The 25,319-nt window shown below is 43.4% G+C and overlaps 1 protein-coding gene across 7 annotated transcripts in view; it reads left to right on the forward strand.

Annotated features, from left to right (window-relative positions):
* The window catches only part of APP (amyloid beta precursor protein), a 269,028-nt gene extending 250,818 nt beyond the window's left edge, over positions 1-18,210 (forward strand). For all 7 annotated transcript variants that reach the window (XM_008266825.5, XM_008266826.5, XM_008266827.5 and 4 more), the window contains 3 exon segments: positions 5,708-5,808; positions 9,360-9,506; positions 17,253-18,210. In XM_008266825.5, coding sequence (XP_008265047.1) covers positions 5,708-5,808; positions 9,360-9,506; positions 17,253-17,354 — 350 coding nt within the window. In that variant the 3' untranslated portion in view covers positions 17,355-18,210.
* The last annotated feature ends 7,109 nt before the right edge of the window (positions 18,211-25,319 follow it).

Here is a 25,319-nt window from a genome sequence, read left to right on the forward strand (position 1 = left end):
GAATTGGAAATGACCTTGGGAACCAAACTTGGAAAAATCCCCCTTTGCTTTTCCCTTAAACTTCATTTCCCAAATTCCTAAGTAAGTCACCTATTTTTTTGTTTCTGTGATTTTCTTTTGGAACTTGAGAGATTTTTCTTTAGTGGAAAGAATTCAACAGAACTGTCCTGAAATACGGAATCCCAGACTGGTGCATCAGCATCCTATCAGGTGGTAACTTGATTTACTGCTAGGAGCATCGCTTGGCTTTCTTGTTTGGTCTGGATGGGTGCTTGTCTAACCAAACTGGCCTCAGACTTCAATCAGTTACTGATGTAGATGTGGATTTCCAAAAGATTACTGTCAATGAGTAGCTAAAAAACACAACACATCTGTGTCTACAATTTTGCACCTAAGTCCTTTTTTATATTACCTATAAATCCTATCAAAACTAAAAACTGTTCTTTTATTACAATTACCCAAGCATGAAGAAAAACTCATATTTTCACCTTTGTTCTGTATGTAGCCTCTGGCTCCAACTTAGTTTTTGTCACACCACACCACAGGCACATCCTTGCATGGATGGTGCCTACTCTCTGCACAGCCTCACCCCCAACTGCTAGCAGCTAGTGTGGTCAGTGAATCAAAAAGGAGGGAAGTTATCGAACTGACAAACTGGTATGTTCTGGGGAGATTCTGATCCCAGTAGCACAAATCTTGCCATACTTATCTTTTTCTTTATCCTCATAATGCCCTAGGGCAATAGTCAAGGAAACAGAGAATAAGATTTCATTGAAGGTACAACACCAGAGATCCAACTGTGTCCATTGGTTCAGAGGCATTTGGCAGTGGAGTGAGAAATACATCCTCTCTCCCTCCCTCATAGAGATGGTACAGGCTTGAGCCAGGACTGCCTGTAAGCACAGTCGCTGATAAAGACTGAGAACAGAGCTTGTGGCATCTCCATGTCCTCACACCATGATTAACAGTGGCAGCAGTGACAGTGGAGTAACACATCTTGACTGCTGATCTTGTTGATTTTATAAATCTCTGCCTGTGGAGCTTTTAAGGGGAACTTAAATTATGTAAGTCAGAGACACTTTCAGCTCTCCTAATGTCCTCCTTATTGTCACTGTCAAATAAGTGAATTTCAAGGAGCCGGCAGTTGACGTAGCCATTCTGCTCAGATAGCTGGTGAGGCTCAAGGCTGAGGAGCAGTCCAGTTCTAGCTGCAATCAAAACCAGCTCAGCTTGTGCATGTATTGGGGACTTTTATTCCTGGTGCTTCACACTTTAAAGACATGGTTTTCTTTTATAAGTATAAAATGTTGTATAGAAGCACTCAGCCAACCCTCCTAAGTTCCTATACTGGGCAAGTTGGGCCTATGAGTGCATAGTGAAATAAGAAGGGTAACACCACCAGTTCATTCTTTTTTTAATCTAACATGAAAAAGTCATTCCATATACTGTTTTAAGAGAATCATTGGAAAATACTTAGTGATAAAGGTGGGAGAAAGCCAGTTGGAATCTTTGATATTTCACAAAGACCAATGCACTGAATTCCACAGAAGGCTGAAAAAATTAAATAAGGGCCTTGCTCCCAAGAGCTTAAAGCATAATAAACAATACACTTTACTTGCAAACAAGATGTTTTAAGTGAGGAGATAGTGTACTACCACAGCAGGGGCGTTCTGTTAACGAGGGACCATGGTTTAGATGAGCTTCCAGAGAGGCTACAAAAGCTATGGCCTAGCAAAGACAATGGGGACGATTCTGTACAGATGAGAGAATGGCCTATGGCAGCTTCCTGGCTTGCACCACGTAAGATCTGTGCTCCTGAGTAAAAGTCTTACAGAGAAGGAATGCTCACATAGGGAGTTAAAAAGGTCCTAATTCTGGTTTGTGTCTAGGAATAGTTGCTGCTGGATATGAATTATGATATGATATGCTTTATATTTTTGTACTTGTAAGTAAGTTATCCCTCAAGCAGTTGGACTTACGTCCCTAAGTTGCGTTGCATTCATTTGGGTTCTTCAAAATCACATTTTAGGAGACCACATGCTTGAGTCTAATGGGCCAAATTATATCTTTAGACTTTCTAAACTTAGAAACCCTTCTTAGGATGTGTCATTCAGATAATGACATTGTTTTTCAATAATCACACTTGTCACTCAGAAGCATGTAAAGAATGGTTTTTGTTTTCCCTTGCCCATTGCTTTAGAATCGTGACTGAGGAAAAATGACTTCTCCTTGAGCTTGATATCTGAAAAACCAGAATAGTATGATTTCTAGGATGTAGTGTCACGTACAGACAGACCACAATTGTAACAATAGTGATTTCTGGGCATAATGGCCATTACAGCACTCCTCCTGGCATAGTTCCAGGGAAAAGTAGACTCTGAAGGGCAAGTTACACAATTTGACTAGAATGAAAAGGAAAAAGACATTAGCAGGCTCTTCACATATGGTAGAAAGCTCCTTTTTCCATTATAATGTGTTAACACCTTTCTCCAGTCCTAATAAAGGAAACCGGTCCTTGACCCACCAAGCCATAGAAGTCATCGCATAAAAGAACATACCCTCCACCCCCAAATGAACAACAGGCTCTTCCCACTCATCATGGCTTAGAGAAAAAGAGCTGGAATCCCAGGGCTCATAATGGACTCAATAGAACTCCAGAAAGGTCTCTGGCAAGCCTGTAGACAAAGGCCCCTGCCATTTCTTTAAATGCTTTTCATTACATTCAGTATCATTACTGGTGCTAGTTCCCTATGAAAATCTTCATTAAATGACTATTCTAGGAGATTTCACATAGTTCATGGAAAATGGAATTTAAAGATAAATTTATTTTGGTGCAAAAAAGTCAAAATTCAAGGATAGCTTTTTCATGATGGATATTTTCCATGAACTTTTGGAGACCCCATCTATGCTTGAATTTCAAAGTCATTTCCTACCAACATCAATATATTTTTAACTTAATTTCTAAGAACTTTTTAGAGTACATTCATATCTGCTAAACAAAAAATTGACTAGCAAGAGCTCTCTTTGTTGAGAGTCCGTCAGACCGCTAAGTTGTAAGCCTTCATTAGCTGTTCTGCTGACTTGATAATTGAATTTCTTTTTGTGGGGGTTTTTTTTTTTTGACCAGTGAAAGTATTCTCATGTATTTTTAGAAATATTACAACTTAGCAGTGGAGAGCTCATTCCTTATTTTTTCAGTATAATGATTTGGCCCCCAAATCTAAAAGGGAAAAACTATTGAAGAGAGTTTTCTTAAAAAACCTCAGAAATACATTCTTAACTATTGCATTGCTAGATTCTGATGATAGCAAAAGGTAAGCTGTAAAGAAGTCATCCTGATTATACAAAGATCAGATTCTTAAAGGGAGTCTAGGAAAATAACATACAACTAGTGAGAATTGAAAATTAGTAGTACCGTTGCCACAGAAAAGGTTGTGTTGGATGGCTTAGGTGGAAAAAATGATAATAATTGTTAACTAAGAAGATTATTAAGATTAGAGAGCTCTGCAGCTGTCTGGATTGGGGGGGGGGTGCAGAATTGAGGTCAAAAACAGGACCAAAATGAAAGGAAAACTGTCCTGCTTTAATGGTGTCTCTTATCTCCATATCAAAGAGAGTGACCTTCTGATAAAAGGATATTAAGGCCCAGTACAAATCAAGATTAAAAAAAAAAAAACACTAGCTCTTTGTATTAGTTATCTAGGTAACTTTGCTAGGTAACAACTAGCTCCAAAATTTAGCAACTTAGGACAGCAAGCATTTAGATTCTTACAGGATGTGGGGTATGGTGCTGGGTTGGGTTTCTCGTGAGTGTGATCAAGACACTGTCCAGGCTGTAATCATCCGAAGGCTTAGGCTGGTGAGGCTATTTCCAAAATGACTCCACATGCAGCTGTTGCACATAAACTCCCTGTAAGAGGGCTGGAGCATCCTCGTACAACATGGCCACCGGCTTCCGGCACACCAGATGATCCAAGACATGGAATGAGAAGGAAGCTCCAGTGCCCTTTACCGCCTCATCTCTGAAGCACTAATGCTGTCATTTCTGCCATCTGTTCACTAGGAAGCAAATCGCTGCATCCAGGCCCACACTCAAGGGAGGAGTATCAGCAAATTTATGGATGTTTTAAAACTATTGTATCTCCATCCAAATCCAAGTCCTTAGGACCCAAACAAATCACAGACTAAGAGAACTTGAAGGTGAAACCAAACTGCTGTCAGTGGTCTATGGAACACTGGATTACAGGAAAAGAGCTAGCGTGGTAGATACAGGAAAACATACTCTGGAAAGCAGAAGGGAGCAAAGATAGCGCCACAAACTACAAGCCAGGTGCAGTTGATAATTGATCACTGATAATGATTGGGAATCTGGTTTTGCATGGCTTATGAATGGAAGTTTTGTGTGTCATTTGACAGGAACACACTGATATGTCACAGCCAGCAAGGGTGCCCTGGATTTGGCCAAATTGTCCTTACATTCTCTCTGTATGAGCTCCACAGTTAGACTCACACATCCTATGCTCTAGATTGGCTTTTCCATGTCAGCAGGTGTGTGAGAAGTTTCACAGCACCTCATGGACAAGGTTGGAAAGAGTGATAAGAGCAAGAGCAAGAAATCAGCTCCATAGGAAAGGAGAGAGCCAGGAATTTGCAGTCCATGTCGGAGGGGAATCCACAGGAACCTGCTGCCTCCCATCTGCCACCTGTCCAAGGCAGTCATGTGGTCTGGAGGGTGTGGCTTGCTCAAGGCTGACCCGGAGTAGACACTAGAGAGAAACCAGTTGGCTTAGTGTAAGAGGACCATCCTAGAAGGCAGAATTACCTAACTAGAAGCAAACTGATACTCATCTGTTCAAACAAGAGCAGACAGCCTACCTCTTGGGGGAACCCTGTGGAGGATATGATGATAAAAGCCTCAGATTCTGAGCTTTAAACCTGAAATGCTGCAACAAGGAAGCTGCTATGTATCTCGTATACTTCTGGTTTTTGTTTTAAAGATACTTTGCATTTTGTTTTTAAGCTCCAGATTATTGTTTGAATAATGAAATTGATTCTAGCAATTAGTGTAAGAGTCCTATAGCAATTTTACAGAAGGAAGAATTAGTAGGTTATATTTTCTGTTACTCTCAAAGAAGCATTTTAAAATGTACTGAACCAATTAAATTCTGTATCTATAACTGGAATACTTAACTAAATAAATTATAAATTTTTTTCAATGCTTTACTGCATAGATACATGAACATAATTTGTAATTGGAGCAGAGCCCCAAAGTAGCGGTTTTGTTCCACCAGGTAATTAATGCTCATTTCTAAAGCCTTTCATTATTTTTTTTCCTGAAGTAATGAGATCAGATGGAAAAGGCCACATAATAGGCTAACAATGAGCCCCTAAACCAAGCAAATGTATTCTAGGAGCAAAACCTTGCCAACCTCCCAACCAGCATTTAACTTCCATTTTTCTCCTTTATAAAAGGAGAAAAGGCAGTGGAAGCCTCAAGTTCAGATTTTTTTTTAACTTCTTTTTCTTTGAAATAGGTGGTGGTTAAGGCTTTAAATACAAGGTGTCATTTTTCCTTAAAGCAAATCATTCATCCATTTTCCTCTAACTTCAGGCTTGAAATAAGTTTTTGATAGCCTTTGTTTCATGGTATTGTTCATGGGTAAAACTAATTGATCATCCTGCATATTTTAATTATGATATCATGCAGGTTCCGGATTGACAAATATCAAGACAGAAGAGATCTCCGAAGTGAAAATGGATGCGGAGTTCCGACATGATTCTGGATATGAGGTTCATCATCAAAAATTGGTTAGTAAAACAATCTCCCTCTCCCCACGACCCTGTGTGCCCTGTCAGGTGACCTCTGGATTCTTGCTCCTGCTGTGCCAGCAATCAAATTAGGGAAAAGAGAAAAGAAAAATAAGATGCTTCCCTCTAATAATATAGAACTCAGAAGAAAAGTAACAATCTGTATCAAGTTCTTCCCGAATAGAAGGTAGTTAAGCCCATGTAGAACTTAAGTGGAATTAATTTCAGTGCAGTAACCACTGTCATTAACTTGCACTCTATTTTCTAGAAAAAATGGGTTTAAACAATCCTAAAATCTGAAATGCTGCAAAACCCTACATTTGTTGAGCACTGAGATGCCGCCGTAAATGGAGAAGTTCACACCATGAATCTTAGTTTCATTAAGTCCTTAAGAAGATTGTATGATGGTGTTGGCGCTATGGTGTAGCTGGTTAAGCCGCTGCCTGCAGCACAGGCATCCCATATGGGTGCTGGTTCAAGTCCCGGCTGCTCCACTTCCCCTCCAGCTCCCTGCTAATGTACCTGGGAAAGCAGTGGAAGATGTCCCAAGCGCTTCGTCCCTGCACCCATGTGGGAGACCTGGAAGAAGCCAAGCTGTCTCATCATGTGTATGCAGATATTCCCAAATCCAAAACAATATGAATACTTCTAGACCTAAGCATTTTGGATGAGGGACCCTCAACTGTAATAGGTTTATCCGAAGCAGCAGAGCGACACTACTGGGTTTTACTCTTTCATTCCCTCTCCTACCTTCCACAAAGCAGTTCTCTTGCAAGAATAAGATCACAGGGACCCTGCCAGGCAGGTGGGAGCAAGAGGTGAGCTGGACCCCATGGTGCTCCCTAATCGTGTTATTTATCAAAAGGTTTGGTCAAGAAAGATAGCTGTTTCCTTTTCAGATAAAACCACTTTCCCCTCCTAATCTTAGAATTGGAATAAAAAAAAAAAAAAAAAAGCAGTCATCTCCTTTGCAGGTAGCTCCAGTATTTATATAAAATCCTAAGCTTAGAAATTCAGATAAATCAAATCCTGCATTATGTTAGGATTCCTTCCATCTTATCTGTAAGCACTGTTAGGGCACAAATTAATAAAGCAATTTTATCACCCATTTAGTGGCAAAACATAGAAACATAACTCTCACAGCAGGAATTGTTATTGTGCGTTTGCTGTATTTCAAGTGGTAAATATCTTCCCAGAATTCATAAATATAAAGTTTATAAATCCTAATATTAATCTCCAAAACAAAGCCTGTTTAAGTATTATCGATGCCTCTTTTCACTCTAAATAATTGTGGCAACTTGAAAACTGTCTTGGGATTTAGATTTGCGTTAACTCCTATAATCTTTTTTACAGATACACAGTTAGCCTTTTCACTGGCAAACTAATCGGGTATCAATTATTGTAAAATCAGGGGTGGTCTTGATCTGACTGCTGGAGAGGTTTAAAACAGAAATGGAATTGCTGACGAGTTGGGAGCTGGCGAAGCAGAAATCTGAAGATTAATAAGCAGATCTGCGTTTCCTGGATTCTGTATCATGGAAGCCCCTCTCCATAATTACACTAACTCTTATAATGCAACAGTGATTAATGGTGGCAGCAGCAATTAGAATCAGCTCCCTTTACTGAAATAGTTGATAAGATAATGTACTATAATTAGTGCAATGAATATTACAAAATTACAATATTTTCTTAAAGACATAGGAATAGGTCCAGACATAGACCCCTTCCTGATAATCTCATAGTGATCATTAGCTAATTAATGATTTGCTCATTCTAAATATGTTGAGCTAGCATATTTGTTTAGTAAGGGGAACAATTATGGATAATTCTAATATTTCTGATATACCGTAAGTAACACCCTTTTAGAAATTTGTATAACTTGCTATTTTGTGTTGTCATTTTAGATTGCTAGGATGTTGGTTTTAGCAATCAAAATTGGTCATTTTGCAATCTTCTTTAAAATTATTTTATCATTCATTTTATTTGAAAGCAGAAAGGCAGTGAGATCTCTTATCTGCTGGTTCAGTGCTCGAATGCCTGCAACAACCCAGGTGGTGACAGGCCAGGGCCAGGAGCCTAGAACTCAATCTGGGTCTCCCACATGGGTGGTAGAACTCCAAGTACTTGAGCCCTCATCTACTGCCTCCCAGGGTGTGCATTAAGAGGAAGCTGATCTCATAAGCCAAGCTAGAACTTGAACCTTGGCACCCAGAAAGGGGAGGCATGTGTCCCAAACAGTCTTAACCACTATGTCAAAAAAAATGCCCACATTTCATTTTGCTATCTTGAAGCTATGTTGAAGGCATTATTTAAGGAACTGTTTTCATAATGGTATATTAAAAAACAGTAAATATTTCATAATAGTTTGTCTTCTATTTGATCTATTTACATTATTTGAATAACCAGATGATGTGAGTTAAAGTGTGTTCATATAATTCTGCTTAAATAGATGCAGTTGAGAAAGAATGACTTGCTTTCCAAAGAACATGAAGGAAAATAGTGCAGTAAATTTGCCGTACAGAATAATTTTCTTCTTTGCCATGTTCTCCAAATTTAATGTTCAATAGCAAGTGAACAGCAAGAAAATAGTAACACTAAGTTTTGGTTTCTGGAGACAATGTAGTCAGACAATGGGAATTAAGCGTGACTATTAAAATTCTTGCTGCCTACTGCTTCTTCCTATGGAAATTAAAGGATTGTGCTCCTCAAGGTTAATTATAATCCTGCTGAATTAATGTGGCTAACAGTGGATTCTGTTGAACTCTTTTTGAATGTTTATTTCTGTGCATTAAAAATGCCCCTCCAAGGAAGTGAGGGTGTATCTGCAGGTCTCAGAAGCACCTAGGGCACGGTCATGTGTAGTCAGACACCAGGTCTCCCGGTTTCACACTGCCATGCCTGGGAGAATGCTGGCCCCCTAAGTTGGTCATGATCCATGCCTTTCTAGCTTTTGATAGATCCAGGAGCTACATCCCACCCTTCATCAGATGTTCCTCCTGTCAACAGGTTACAGTCCCTGCAGACTTCTGTTTTGACAGATGGAGGGAAGATAGGAAGTTCCTAGGAAGTGGGGAAGCCACCTGTTGTATTTCATTAAGCAAGCACCATACATTTGACCAGCCAAAGAATGTACTATTGTGGGGCAGGCATTTGGTCTATCAGTTAAGATACCTGTTAAGATGCCTGCATCCCATCTTGGAGGGCTGGGGTGCAGTTCCTGGCTCTGGCTCCTGACTCCAGCTTCCTGCCAGTGCAGATCCTAGAAGGCAGCAGTGGTGGCTCATGGAATTGGGTTCCTGCCACTCACAGAGGAGACCTGGATTGCATTCCTGGCTCCTCGCACCAGCCCTGGGCATTTCAGGCATTTGGGGAATAAATTAGCAGATGGGAGCACTTTATCCATTTCTCTGCCTCTCAGATTATATTTTTGTTAATTAAAAACATTTTAAGGGTTAACATTGAGTTAGGACAGAATCTGTGCTAAAGCTTTTCGCACACCTCATCCAAATGTGTCCTGCAATTACAGCCCTTTTTCTTGACTTGTTTTCAAGGTGTTCTTTGCTGAAGATGTGGGTTCAAACAAAGGTGCGATCATTGGACTCATGGTGGGCGGTGTTGTCATAGCGACAGTGATTGTCATCACCTTGGTGATGCTGAAGAAGAAGCAGTACACATCCATCCATCATGGTGTGGTGGAGGTAGGTAAACATGGCTACACAGTTGCAAGTGGGAATTAAGACTAAGAGAAACTGTGTTTACCTTTAGGCAAGATGGCCCAAGGATTTCTTTAGGGAAAAAGAAAATCAGTATTCTTCCATGGTGCTCAGGTTACAGCTGTTCTTTTCTTGTTTTGATTTTCATTCATTCCAACTTACTGTGCATACTATGATCAAGCACTGAGCTTGCACATCTTCTCCTCTTACCATGTATATTGAAATTATCAATAATAATGTTAACAAGGTCTGGCTTTAAAAAATTGCAATTAACCTGGGACATTTAAAACAAAAGTAACAGCAAGAAAAAAATGTCATATGAAAAATGAGATGGGAGGTTGTTTTCCAAAAATAATCTAAATGCATTTATTCCTAGATTTTCTGTATGTGTCTCAAATAGACTTCTAAGTAAATAAGATAATAGTAAATAATACCCTCAGAAAAGGCTGTAATCTTTAAACTTTTGCAGAAAATCACATTGTACCAAAGTGCCCAGAAAAACATGCAGGATTATTACTCAAGATATGCTTCAACCTGCTAACCTGCACTTCTGCCCTTAGTATCTTAGTCTCAGGGTGCTACTGCACAGTCACAATTACTGTCCTTTGTTATTTCCTTTATAATCTCTATCCCCACAAGCCAAGCTAATGGGTGCATAGCACAGAAGTAGTGGATTACAGCAACACAACACGAAACAGTAGCCACGAGATTGTTCAAATATAATTTCTTAAACTCGTAATTCCCACCCCACCCTCTCTGAATCATAAGTTCTTTTGTAGAACTTTTAAAATGTACTTTCATTGTGGGAAAAAATAAAAAATCTCAGGATGTGCAACATCTTAGTAAATTGTATTTAGAAAGAGGAAGTCATTACGTCTTAAGAGTCATAGAATTTTTTGAGCTGGAAGATATCAGTGATCAATCAGACTGATCTCATTTTGTTGATGAGAAAACTCATGCGACACAAGTCCCACCCCATGTCAGATGAAGCAGGGTTCAAGGTCAGAGTCTGGATTTCCCCTCATGCTAATCATTACTTTTCCCATCCAAGAGAAGGCCAGATGTTTCCAATGAGTTAAACATCTCACCCCAAGGAAATGTGCTCCAAACATACAATTCTTCATTGCAGGGAGGCAGAAGCAGTTTAAATAAAGTTAGTGGTGAAACCAGAAACCGCATCCTGTTCAGCGCTTAAAATCTCCGCAGACCACCTGTTTGCAGGAGCTGCTGTTGGAAGTGGGTTGAGACTGATTTTCCTGGCCCAGACTGGAGGGGATGTGGTAAAGAGCAGTGCAGTGGACAAAACTCGAACAACAGTGGTTCACAGGATGAAAAAGAGCTGAATGGGTCACAAACTGGAATACAAAAACATTTAAAAAGCAACAATGACATCTAGTTTGAAATACTGCTTGTTTTATAATAACAGAACACAGCTTGTGTCTCCTGAAACATGTATATTTATTACCATAACATCTCTTTTCTCAAATCCATTTTTTATTTCACTTCAATGCCATGTTTGGGCAAAAATGTTTCCCTATATGAGGACTTCAGAATTTTGTGGAAAATGAATATTACAAAAAGGCTATCTGTATGTGTATTTCAAACTTTTTCTGTGCAAAAATAAGCCCATCTTTTAATTGTCCATAAGCTTTTTGAAATATTCTTGTACTTAAGTTTCAAAATGCTCTTTAACATAACTGCCTTGACTTGAGGAGTCTGCCAAGAGGCAGCTTCCTGTCTGCACAATTTCTATCAAGTAAATTACGTCTTTGATGCCAGAGGCCCAAGAGCTTCTCTTGGATTCCATAGCAAAGATCAGGAGCATAAATGTCAGAAATTAATTTACGCGCAGTTCTTGGCCGGGAAGGCAGAAATCAAGGTGTCGGCTGGTTTGGTGTCTTCTGTGGCCTCTTTGGCTTGCAGATGGACCTTCTCCCTCTGTCTTCACTTGGTCTTTGTGTTCTGTGGCCTTATCTCCTCCTCTTTTATTAAAAAAAAAAATGTATTTGAAAGAGTTACAGAGAGAAAGAAGGAGAGGCGGGGGGTGGGGAGGGCCTTCCATCCACTGGTTCACTCCCCAGTTGGCTGGAGCTGCGCTGATCCGAAGCCAGAGCTAGAAGCTTCGGCCAGGTCTTTCCACATGGGTGCAGAGGCCCAAGCACTAGGGCCATCTTCTACTGCTTTCCCAAAGCCATAGCAGAGAGCCGGATCGGAAGTGGAGCAGCTGGGACTTGAACTGGTGGCCATATGGGATGCTGGCACTGCAGGCAGCTGCTTTACCTGCTAGGCCACAGCCCCAGCCACATTCCTCTTCTTTTAAGGACCCTAGTCATACTGGATTAGAAGCCTCATAACCTCATTGAGCCTTATTTAGCCTCTGTAAATGCCCCATCTCTTCATACAGTCACATGGAATAGAGGAATACAAAGGGGCAAGGTCAGCCAACACCGAGCCCGGTGACGCTGAGCAGAAGGGGCTCTGTGCTTTGCTGTGCGTGAGACTTCCCAGGTGCTATTCTGCGAGGCCACATGCCCAGGTCCCACCCCAGACCTAGGAAAACAGAATTCCCGAACAGGAAGCAGGAAAGCAAAGTGTTAAAAATTCTCCCAGCTGACCCAGACAACACTGGTCAGTTTTGAGATCCACTCAGTATTTCACCTCCTTCTAGTTACTCCCTCAGCAAAGCTTGACAGGAAAAAATGCTATCTCTTGTCTCAGAGGTAACGAGGCGCCTTTTAATCAGCACTCCTCCAGACCTGCCTGGGTTAGACATTTCTTTTGGTCAGTTCCCAAGAACTGTCTCCTTGGACTTGAAATGTCAGAGGAGAACTAGAGGCTTTAACCCAGATTCTAAGGGAGAAAAAAGGAACATTTTTTAAGCTTAGAGACTTTGGAAGGAGCAGAGGGAGGACCCTTGTCCAGCCCTTCTGCAAGACTCCCTTTGCTGTCTAATTGACAGCAAGCTTGACACACTGTTGTAGATTGAGTGCCTCACCTTGTTTGTGGTGTTGCGTTTCTTCTTCCTTAAAGAAAGATGTTGTCCAGAGCCTGGACAGCATCCTCTGTTCCCTCTTTCCAGACCTTCTGTAGTGACCCTTTGTCCATCAGTGTTGGCCAGAACTTCACCTACGGAACTGTCTGCTGCCCTTAGGAGGTATAGCTTCTCTAGGGTGGTAGATCTTGGACACCCAGAGTTCCCAGGGGGAGCGCAGTGCTGTGAGGTTTCTGATCACCCTTTCTCCCAGAGCACCCCGGATTCAGCACTGGTTGGAAGTGCCCCACCTGCGCACATTGGAAGGGGAACACACAGTTCACCCTGCCTTACCTGCCTCTTCCACCCTCAGGCACATCAGCCCCCTGTGTCCACAGGTTCCCCATCTACAGAAATCAGCCAACCAAGTATCAAAAGTATTTGGGAGAAAAAAAGTGTCTATAACCAAACTGCCCAGACTTTTTCTTGTCATTATTCCCAAAACAATGCCATATAAGAGCTATTTATATAGCTTTTCTATTATATTAGGTATTAAGTAACCAAAGATGATTTAAAGCATACAGGAGGATGTGTGTGGGTTACATGCAAATACTACACCGCATTATATAAGACACTTGAGTATCCATGAATTTTGATATCTGAAGGAGAACCTGGGACCAGCCCCCTCTGGGTACCAGGGGATGACCACACATGGAATTATTTATGTCCAGCTGTGGTTAGCCTGCTTCATTAATGAGCACTTCTGATTCACTAAGAATAAAATGAGTAATGTCCTTCCCCCTCCCGGGAGAGAACACCGTTGCACTTGACACCATTGCTGGCTGAACAAGATGCCATGGAAGCCCTGGTCTCCAGGAAACCTCTCGTGCTTAGAGACAGTGTTGTTTGATTTAGCTTTCTGCTGAGTCATGGCATGTGACTTTTCCTGACATATGAACACCATCAAAATGTCTTGAGAGGTTCTTTCTTCCTAGCAAGAACTTGACCCTCCAGGATCGAGGCACCTGGCAGGTACTAACTGGTTGAAGAGCAGCCGGAGAGGGTGTCAGGGGTTAAATCTCAGGCTGGATCCCTGTTGTTTGGCCCAACTTGGTGCCATGTTTGTGGGGACATCAGTGATACACATCCTGCTGCTTTTACTGCACGTCATATGATTTAGTGTTCACTGCCCCTCCTGCAAGATTCCATCCCCAGGTGAATACTCCTGACACCACAGTAATGCAGCAAAACTAAATCGAGAGAGACTGTTGTATCTGGACGATCTGGTAGTTGCGCTATAAATTCCTCCGGTTATGGTGAAGCCATCCCAAGAGTCAAGTTTAGGGAGAAAGAGATGTGCAAGGGACATAAACCAAAGGGTATTCAGCAGTTCTAGTCGAAGCTATTTTAGGACGAGGTCAGTCAGGCTGTTTGGACTCAGCTCTTTCCAATGTGTGCAGCCACACTGCAGCACAGTACAGGGAGCCCCAGGTCTCTCTGGAAGATGCAATGCATGGCACCACGAGCCAAATGAAGTCTTCAGGTCAGTCACCACTGCTGTCCAACCTAGGCAGTCCAGACTGAACATTCAGAGGTGGTATGCATGGATGTTTTCCTCTCAGCCACTGACAGATGCTCCTGTCTGGGGGTAGGGTCCGGGATCTGTCCCTGACCTCTTTGTTCATCATTGCTTCCAGAACAATCACTACTCAATCAAACCTCCCCGACTCTGCTTTAAGGAAATGATTTTGCTGCGTTGGTGCAGGGACCTTGTCTGCACAGGGTCACCACGTGGCTGGCCTTTGCATGGTGGCCCATGTCACTGCTGTGGCTTAGCCACCAAGAAGGGCTTGATGAGCCTTGATGCAGAGGAAGGTTCACCCTCGAGTGGTAGCTTTATCCATAGATGTGGATTCTTGGGTTTTTCTCTTCTTTAAGGAGATCAGGGATAAAAAGACATAGCGTAGCCTCCTTGGGTGCCATCCTGTGCAGATAATCCCCTTCTGTAGCTCCTGAGCCCCTTGAAGTCTGAGGGCCAAGCCGCCCCACAGCAGGAATAGCAAGACTTTGCTGCCCTCCCAGTGGCAAAGGTTAACGAGAATTTGCTAGAAGAACCAAGGCCCCAAGAAGTCAGGTGCTTGATTGCACACCGACCTCTGAGCATTGCATTTCCAGCAGGGCTCTAAGCGGCTTTGGAATTTGAAGAGGAGGTAAAGCTACTAAACTTCCAGGTGTTCCCTGCAAATAGTTACTGGCAGCCGGTGTGAACGCTGATGTGCCTCTTGCAGGAGATAAAACTATGATATTCCAACAACCAACCAGCATTAGGGTTTTTCCTCCCTGCAAAACTACAGCCATTTTGTACTAAACAAGTTAATTTTTTTAACCCTGACATTCCCCAAAATCTCAGTTAGGAGGTGATGCAAACAAATACCCGAATGCAAGGCACATACTGCTGCAGACAGGCCCTGCCAAACAGGTCAGAGCTTGAATGGAATTCCTCCTGCTCACCTTTCACGGAGGTGGTTGAATTTCACAAGCCTGTGGCTAATGATGCAATTCCCAGGGGAGCCAGGTGAGCTCATTTGTTGACAACAAGGATGCAGATGAAAGAAAGAGGAAGGGGTGGGGAATACACCTGCGAGTGACTTCCCAAGGGTGGTGATGCGCAACAGCTCCTTGAGAAAGGTGCCCGAGTGTGGCTCTTGGGGAGCGATTGTTGGCAACATTGTTCTGAGGGAGAAACGCCCAGCCCTGTCCTTGAACTCACCAAGGATGTGGCTGCAGGTGACAGTTAATGGGGGGCATGCTGTCCTTCTGTGAAAGAACCTTTAAGAATCAGGACACCCCATGGAGGAAACACTGTGCAGAGGCACAAGGAAGCCAGATGTGTGTCTGTTCCAGCTGCCTGAGCTTAGTCAAGGGGATTCCACTTCCTGCCCAGACTAAACTGCCAGTCGGTCCATGAAGTGGGGGTCATGCAGAGGCCCACAGGGGAACCTGATTATTTACTTGCTAGCCTGTGGGGCGTAGTCATGGCATCCCCACTCCAGCCCCAGGCCTGAGTCCTGGCGCCCACACCATGTGCTCTCTGGCAGTTTTCCCAGGCTTGGTTCAGAGGCACCGCTGCAGTGGGGCGGCTGTGTGCTCTCAGAGCCAGGCCAGATGGGCTGTCAGGGAACAAGGCTGCACAAGATGCCAAATGTCAGTTGACAACTCCTAAGTGGTAGGGAAAGGGCCTGCAGCAGTCTAGAAATGAGGTGGGAGGCCAGTTTCATCATGCACACACTGGAGAATATCCCTTGAGAGGAAAACTGTCTGCTTGGTGCATCAGCACATTGCTATAGGAAACATGCTTGTTCCTCCTCATGACGTGTGTGTGTGTGTGTATTCTCTTGGCCTGCCAGTGGTTCCAGTAGGAAATTTTTTAATTCATTCAGTAAAATTAAATACCTTCTCTCTTCTCTATACTGGGAGAAGTATAGTATGTGTCTCTGTATGCACCTTTCAATTAAATTTTTAAAATTTGAAGTGATGTGTGCATATCAAGGGGGCTACTACTTGGCACAATAAAAGAAGAATTTAGGGAAGACTTGCTGGTTTTGATTATAGGAAGTCTTTTTCTGAGCTAAGCCCCAAGGGCTGTAGGATGCTAAGGGGCTACATACAGAGTGCAAGACAAAGATCTTCCACTCACTGGTTCACTCCCCAAATCCCACAACAGCAGGCCTGGCTGGGCCACCCTGAAGCCAGAAGTCCAGAACTCCATCCAGGCCTCCCACATGTTTGGTAGGGACCTGTGTACTTGAGCCATCGCCTCTGCCTCCCAGGGTGCACATCAACAGGGGGCAGAAATCTAGAGTGGAGCTGGGACTCATTCACACATGGGATGGGGTCATCCCAAGTGATGTCATAACCACTGCTCTAAACACCCACCCCTACCATTGTTTTAGTTATTAAGACTGTCAGACCTGACATTTGTGACATTTGATGAAGATGGGCGAATAGCAGTTTAAGAAACAGTGGTTTTTCTACATGGCTCTGGGTGTCACCCAGTCTGTTCTACTGAATCCCTTTCTGTGAGGCTCTTGCCTTTCTTTCTAGGTAACCACCATACTCTGAAGTAAAACAGCCTTCCATCATAGCTCTTCAACCTTATTAAGCAAACAGGGAGTTACCCAGTTACTGTTGTGTTGAAGCAACAGCAACCAATGAGCACTTTGCAGTCAAGGCTCTCGGCGCCACCTGGTGGCGAGAGGGAACATATACATAACTCGTGGCAAAGGCACTCTGCTCTAAGTCAAGGTTCAGGAGGAAAGGAGAAAAATCCTCAGTGTTCTGCAATCTTTGCAAAAGAAGAGTAGCACACTCCTTTTTACGGCTCTGCCAGTACTGTGCACAGGTATTGCACTGTGCACTTTTTTTATTTGACAGGTAGAGTTAGAAAGGTCTTCCATCCAATGGTTCACTCCCCTAAAGGCCACCACGGCTGGTGCTGCGCCCATCCGAAGCCAAGAGCCAGGTGCTTCCTCCTGGTCTCCCATGCGGGTGCAGGGCCCAAGCACTTGAGCCATCCTCCACTGCCCTCCCGGGCCACAGCAGAGAGCTGGACTGGAAGAGGGGCAGCTGGGACTAGAACCCGGCGCTCATATGGGATGCCGGCACTGCAGGTGGAGGATTAACCAAGTGAACCACAGTGCCAGCGCTGCATTGTGCACTCTTACAAGATTTTTAATTCAATGCTCATCCCTGCTTTTCAGGTTGACGCAGCTGTGACCCCTGAGGAGCGCCACCTCTCCAAGATGCAGCAGAACGGCTATGAGAACCCAACCTACAAGTTCTTTGAGCAGATGCAGAACTAGACAACCGCCACAGCAGCCTCTGACGTTGGACAGCAAACCATTGCTTCACTACCCATCGGTGTTCATTTATAATGTGGAAAGAAACAAGCCCTTCGGTTTTATTATTTACTCATTATCGCCTTTTGACAGCTGTGCTGTAACACAAGTAGATGCCTGAACTTGAATTAATATACAGATCAGTAATGTATTTTCTCTTGACATTTTGGTCACCATACTACATTATTAATGGGTTTTGTGTACTGTAAAGAATTTAACTGTATCAAATTAGTGCATGAATAGATTCCTGATTATTTATCACATAGCCCCTTAGCCAGTTGTATATTATTCTTGTGGTTTGTGACCCAATTAAGCCCTACTTGAAATATGCTTTAAGAATCGATGGGGGGTGCTTCCTGTGAGCGTGGGAGTTTAGCTGCTTCTCTTGCCTAAGTATTCTTTTCCTGATCACTATGCATTTGAAACATTTTTAAGTATTCCAGATGACTTCAAGAATTTCTTTCCATGATTGCATTTTACTGTACAGATTGCTGCTTCTGCTATATTTGTGATATAGGAAATAAGAGGATACACGTTTATTTCTTTGTGCCTGTTTTATATGCACACATTAGGCATTGAGAATTTCAACTTTTTTTGTCCATGTATCTTTGGATCTTTGATTAAAAAAAGAAAAACAAGAAGAATCCCTGTTCATTGTAAGCACTTTTACAGGTGGGGGGGGGGGGTGGGAGTGCTCTGCTGGTCTCAAATAAGCAAGAATCCTCCCCAAAACTTTTTCTGCAGGATGATTGTACAGAATCATTGCTTATGACATGATAGCTTTCTACACTGTATGACATAAATAAATTAAATAAAATAACCCTGGGCAAGACTTTTCTTTGAGGGATGTCATCCTGTGGACCTTAAACAGGCAAAATAATTTTGGGTGCAGAGAAAGGCAAATTCCATTTCCTTTTGTCACAAGAAAATGCAGACCGAAGAGGCGAAGGGCCTGGGGAAGGCATGCATAGACAGACCCTTGGGACTTGTCTTTAATTCGTACGCAATGGTATTTTTTTCATGTAAAGAAACACATTCTTAGATGAGTGCCAGTGTGCAGTGTGGATGACTGAGCTGATCATCTTGATTATTTAGTGAGCTGTAGACCAGAGAGAAACTTCCCATATTGGGCATTCATACTCGTGTGACTTAGTTGAGTAGGAAATTGGGGCCAGCATCTATCTCCCAGTGCTGCTACAGTGTCTCCTAGACCTAAAAGTTTTGACTTGGCCAAGTCCTCAAGACTGTCCCAAATAAGAGAGACAAAGTTCTGAGGACATAAGAATTAAGACCAGCCAATAGTCGTCTCTAACGCAGTTTTTTGACCTAGCACTATCGATGTTTTTCGGGGAATAATGCTGTGTTGTGGGACCTGTCCTGAGCACTGCTAGGTGTTTAGCAGCACCTACCCACCAGCAATCAAACATGACTCCAGGCCTTGCCAGGTGTCCCTAGGGGGAGCCAAGTCACCCCCACTTGTAGTTTAACTGAATGTCATGTAGACAGAGGTTTTTACTGGAGAAGTCTTCTTCAGGCTGCCATAACAGAATAGCAGACTGAGTGGCTGAGACAATGAACCTTATTTCTCCAGTTCTGGAGGCTGGAAGCGTGAGGTCTAGGGAGGGCGGCCTTCCCCTCACCTCACAGATGGCCACCTCCTCACTGGACCTCCCACGATGGAGAAGTTCTAGTCCCTGCGTTTGAGGTGGGCACCAAACCCCCCAGGAGGACTTCACCCTCCTGACCTCATCCAACTGTTATCGCCCCCCAAAGGCCCCACCTCCAGAAAACCTCGGATCTGACTGCTACTCCTGCTACTCCCAAGACCTTAGAACACATTGTCCCTGCTGTTTTTGCAGGGCTGCGCTTGGCCACGTGTTCACCTGAGACTCCACCAAGCACCTGTTAGCTTTAGATTGCAGCCTTTTAAATAACACATTAAGCCAGAGGAGTAATCATAATAGTTCCATCCTGTCACTCCGCAGTATGAACAAACAGCTAAAATTCATCTAAGTGTATCCTGTTTTCGTGAGCGCAAAATTGCCTGCTAGGGCAATTATACAGGATTGCTGTATGAGGGTACTTGGAAAAGTTCATGGAAAATGGAACTAAAAAGTTTATTTTGAAAGCTGCATATATGAAATACATGAAATTTGTTCTTTATGTAATTTTTAATAAAAAAAGTTTCATGGGAGGGGCTGATGCTGTGGCATAAAGGGTAAAGCCACTGCCTGCAGTACCGGCATCCCACGCGGGTGCCAGTTAGAGTCCCAGGAGCCTGGGAAAGCAGAAGATGTCCCTACTCCTTTGACCCCTGCACCCATGTGGGAAACCCAGAAGAAGCTCCCAGCTCCTGGCTTCTGATAGGCCCAGCTCCGGCCGTTGCAGCCATTTGGGGAGTGAACCAGTGAATGGAAGACCTCTCTCTGCCTCTGCCTCTCTGTTATTCTGCCTTTCAAATAAGTAATAAATATATCTTTAAAAAAAACTTAATGGGAAAATAGAATTTTTAAAATGTTTAATTTTTTGCCAAAAAATCCCGAAATTCATGTATACATGCGATATAAAAATGTGTGGGAAATGCATATTATTAATAAACTACATGGATTTCAGCATTTTTCAATCAAAACTTAATTCCCTTTTTTCATGAACATTTTGAAAATATGCATGTTATGATTTATATGAAAAATTCAATATATGGATACAGATTGATACATATATTAGTATATTAAAATTAAAAAATGGACACCTTGTAGTCTTGGTTCTTAAACTGACGTAGAGTGAAAGGATTCTCCAGGTATCTGGAGATTGTTCAGTGAGTAGGTCATTCATGTAAGACTAAAGCGCAAACAGATGACAGTAGTAGTTGCCTACCCAAACTCAGTGAGGCCTGGGGAAAGCAGTGGAGGATGGCCCAAGTGCCTGGGCCCCTGCTACCCACATGGAAGACCTGAAGGAAGCTCCTAGCTTTGGTCTGGCCCAGTCCCAGCCATTGTAGCCATCTGAAAAGTGAGCCAGCAGATGGAAGGTCTCTTTGTCTCTCCTTCTCTAACTCTGAATTCCAAATAAATAAATCTTGGAGGAAAAAAAAAGCCAACTCAGTAGAGTTAATTTGCCTTTTTTTTTTTTTTTTTTTTTTTGACAGGCAGAGGGGACAGTGAGAGAGAGAGACAGAGAGAAAGGTCTTCCTTTGCCGTTGGTTCACCCTCCAATGGCCGCCGCGGCCGGCATGCTGTTGCCAGCACACCACGCTGATCCAATGGCAGGAGCCAGGTGCTTTTCCTGGTCTCCCATGGGGTGCAGGGCCCAAGCACTTGGGCCATCCTCCACTGCACTCCCTGGCCACAGCAGAGAGCTGGCCTGGAAGGGGGGAAACCAGGACAGAATCCGGCGCCCCAACCGGGACTAGAACCCGGTGTGCCGGCGCCGCTAGGCGGAGGATTAGCCTAGTGAGCCGCGGCGCCGGCCTGCTTTCTCTTTTAAAGTTGTGTCGTTGTACTGTTTTCTAACTTTTAACTTTGAGATAACGTGAAGTTCACCCAGGAGTTTATCTAAGAATAGCAGAAGGGCAGGCATTTGTCACAGCAGTGAGGACGCCACTCTGGACGCCCACGTCCCATTCCAGGGTGTCTGGGTGGAGTTCTGGCTCCTCTGCTTCCAGGACAGCTTCCTGCCAGTGCACATCCTGGGCGGCAGCAGATGATGGCTCACGTACTTGGGTCTCTGTCAACCACACGGGAGACCCGGATTGAGTTCTGGGCTCTTGGCTTCAGGCTGGCTCAGGCCTGGATGCCGCGGGCATTGGGGATTGGATGAGCAGAAGTAATAGCGCTCTTCCTGCCTTTCAAATAAATATAAATTTCCTTAAAAAAAAAAAAAAAGAAGAACAGAAAGAACTTCCAAGTACCCTTTTCCCTTTTTCCCCTACTGTCCAAAATTCTGCCACATCTGGACTGTCGTCCTTTCTTCTCCATTTACCAGTGGACTGTGTGCTGTAAGGAAGAGTTTCTCTGCTCCCCCATGTATTTACTTGCTTGCTTATATTGGCCTGGATTCAGGGGTTCCTTTGTTTTCACTGGGTCACGGGGTCATCGTGGGTAACCCCTGCTTGTGCCTACTCTGTGGCCAGCACTTCCGTTCTCTGCTGGATCCACCACAGAGATGCAGATGCACAGCCACCAGGAGACTTGTGCAAGGGTGATCCTAGCGGACCCGCTCACAGACTGTCCCATGGTGGTCCCTTTGCCGTTGTCAGTCCCGTAACGTCACAGAAGAGGTTGATTCTGGCCCATGGTCCTGGGGGGGAGAGCGGTCTTGCTGGAACGTACGAAGGTGGCACAGGGCAGGGTCTTCACTCAGGTCTCTCACTCTCTTCTCACTGAGACACTAATGCAGCCCCTGGGGCCTCACCCTCGTGAGCTCGGCTAATCCTAATAGTCCCCCCACTGGGCCCCACCTCCAAATACCAAGGTCAGGTTCCTCTCAACCCTCACAATGGGGTTAAATTCCAGCCTGACTTTGAGGAGACAAACACAGCAAGCCCGACGCGGAAGTCACCACACGCCCATCCCCCGTGGACTGGATATCCAAGTGGGAGTTTATGCGAAATAATGGCAAACTACACAGAAGTGGGGGTGAGTACATACACAACTCCAAACAAGAGGACTGAGCAAAAGTAGCCAGACACAGATGAGTGCACATCCTGTATTTTATATGCAATTCAAAAGCATTCAAAGCTAGTGACAGTAGAGCTCAGGATAGCGGTTATGCTTGGGATGAGGCTTTAATTTGCATTTATCTTGTAAGTAATGTTAGATATGGTTTCCCTTTCAGAGGCTGTTTTATAGCTCTAAATTCTGTTTCTGCCTTTTGCTTTGGGCTTGAAATCTACTTTGGCATTCGAATTCCTACCCTTGCTATCCTTCAGTATCCATTTGCCCACCCCTTTATTTTTAGCCTATTCAGTGATTGCATTTTAAGTGTTTCATTGTGTACAGCAAAGAGCTGGAGTTTTGCTATATGGGCCAGTTCAAATATCTTAATAAGCAAATTAGACCCATCCAGTTGTTGTGATAAAACCGTTGTTCACAGTTCACATTTATTATAATTACTGAGTCTCTAAATTCACTTTCTATTTTGGGAAAAAAGGACCCTTTTGCACTTTTCTTTTCAATTTGCTTTATCGGAACTTTCGTACATCTTGAACATCCCTAAATTGAAAATTCAAAATCTGAAATGCTCCAAAAATCCTAAACTTTTTGAGCCTCTATAATGACCCCACAAGTTGAAAATTCCTTACCATGAAACTTTGTTTCATGCACAGAATTATTTAAAATACTGTATAAAATTACTTTCAGGAAGTGTGTAAGGTATATATGAAACAAATTAACTTCATGTTTAGGTTTGGGTCCCATTCCCAAGATAACTAACTCATCACCTATACAAAAATATCCCAAAATCTGAAAAAATCAAACATTTTTGGTCTCAACCATTTCAGATAAGAGACACTCAACTTGTGTTTTTCCTCTAGTGGTTACTTTTATTCCTACGCATCTTGTATTGTTCTTATTCCCTTTTTAATTTTTTTAACTTAACTCTTTACTTATCCTCTCTGATTACCACACAACAGCCAGTGGTCTCACTCCACTTTTCCAGTTATTGCTCTAAGTTTTCAGTATGTAACATTTGCATGCTTTTCTTCAATGCATGATCCATCCCTTAGTTTAGTCTTAGTTCTGAATGCGTGAGTTAAGTATGTGAAATGCTCTATGGGTCCTTTCGTTCCCAAAAAGTTTTTGGTGAAGAAGCATCCCCAGGCAGCTCCTCAGCAAGGACACAGAAGTATAGTATCCTTGGCGTTCCTTCAAATTCAGTTCTGATTTTTCTATGACCTTGGAACTTGAGGGACAGCTTGTTATTTCGGTTTCTTGAATGCGGTGCTCTGCTGTTTCCTCACTTTCCGGGTCATTTTTGAGAACTCTAAGGCCCATCTCAATCTCTCTCCTTTGTAAATTATTTCATCTTTTTGCCTGGAGGCTCTGATAATATTAGATTTTAAGGAAAAAAAGAACACAATTTTACAAGGTGCTGAGTTGATTTTTTAGGGCTCATTTTCCCTTTCTGACAACCATAGGTTCTTTTTTTTTTTTTTTTGACAGGCAGAGTAGACAGTGAGAGAGAGAGAGAGAAAGGTCTTCCTTTGCCGTTGGTTCACCCTCCAATGGCCACCGCGGCCAGCGCACCACGCTGATCCGAAGACAGGAACCAGGTGCTTCTCCTGGTCTCCCATGGGGTGCAGGGCCCAAGCACTTGGGCCATCCTCCACTGCACTCCCGGGCCACAGCAGAGAGCTGGCCTGGAAGAGGGGCAACCGGGACAGGATCCGGCGCCCCGACCGGGACTAGAACCCGGTGTGCCGGTGCCACAAGGCGGAAGATTAGCCTAGTGAGCCGCAGCGCCGGCCATATTATTTTAATCTTATTTGAAAGACAGATCTTCCATGGCTGGTTCACTCCCCAAATTCAGGGACCCACTGACCTGAGCTGAAGAACAGGAAGCTGAGTCAGAAGAGGAGGAGCCAGACTTGAACCAAGCACTCGGAAATAGAATGTAGTCATCCCAGGTATCAAAAGCCTGCCTCTCACCCCTACCCCCAGACATTTTTTTTTTTTTTTTTTTTTGACAGGCAGAGTTAGAGAGAGAGGGAGAGAGACAGAAAGGTCTTCCTTTTCCGTTGGTTCACCCTCCAATGGCCTCTGTGGCCGGTGCACTGCACTGATAGAAGCCAGGAGCCAGGTGCTTCTCCTGGTCTCCCATGTGGGTGCAGGGCCCAAGCACTTGGGCCATCCTCCACTGCCTTCCCGGGCCACAGCAGAGAGCTGGACTGGAAGAGCAGCTGGGACAGAATCAGCGCCCCAACCAGGACTAGAACCCCGGGGTGCCAGCGCCGAAGGTGGAGGATTAGCCTAGTGAGCCGCAGCACTGGCCAAATGTTTTCAATTTTTGAAAGCAGTTCTGAATGTAAACTGTATTTTGCAGAGATTAGCATAAAAAATGTCAAAAGGATTCTCTCATGTCACCGATCTAATTTAGAATCAGAAAATAAGTATCTTTGTATTTCTCCATCAAAAATCATGCCTCTAATGTTTTCAATATTTTTCTGAAATTGAAAAATTAAAAAAAAAAAGAATAGACATAGAAAGGAAGACAGATTGACCATAGTTTAAAGGAGCTTATACTTTGAGGCCCTCTCTTGCCTGGGCAGAGATGGATAGAAAGAGGAGCATCTGGGACACAAACTGTCACCCATGTAGGATGGTGGCACCGCAGGCGGAGGCTTAGCCTACTGCGCCACAGCACCAGCCCGGCATCGCCTTTTTCCATCCACCCGATTCTCCCCCAGAGCACTGCCCTGTGGTTCAGCACACAGTCGCATCCTCCCTCTGTGGCCAGGGCTGTGAGCCATTGTCTGTGTTCATTGCCCTTGTGTACAAGAATACTTGGGAAAATGGAATTGGAAGAAAGTTTATTGTGGTGCAAATGGATTTGAAATCCATGCAAAATGTTATATTTTTCATGGACTTTTTGAAGACCATTGTGTGTGTGTAGATTTCATTTTTTTGCACCAAAGTAAACTTACTCTTCAGTTCCATTATCCATGATCTTTTTGAAGAGCCCTCATATATGTACTTTGTTGAGTCTATTTGCAGATCCAATTGGAATACAAAGCTCCATTGTGGCAATTAAAACAACAAAAAAACACCTTCCAACTCCAAGGCTAAGGAGCAGGCAGTATCTCATTTCTAACATTTCTCTATTCGGGAAATGACTTCAGTTGCTACTAAGTTTTCCTGGAAAACATATTTTATGCAATCAGAGCATATAGCTTTAACTCCTGAATTCTTCCCAAACTGACTTCTGTTTCTCCAA

Source organism: Oryctolagus cuniculus, chromosome 4, assembly GCF_051225735.1.
Source record: "Oryctolagus cuniculus isolate XC-2025 breed Fujian yellow rabbit chromosome 4, ASM5122573v1, whole genome shotgun sequence".
Taxonomy (NCBI): Eukaryota; Metazoa; Chordata; class Mammalia; order Lagomorpha; family Leporidae; genus Oryctolagus; species Oryctolagus cuniculus.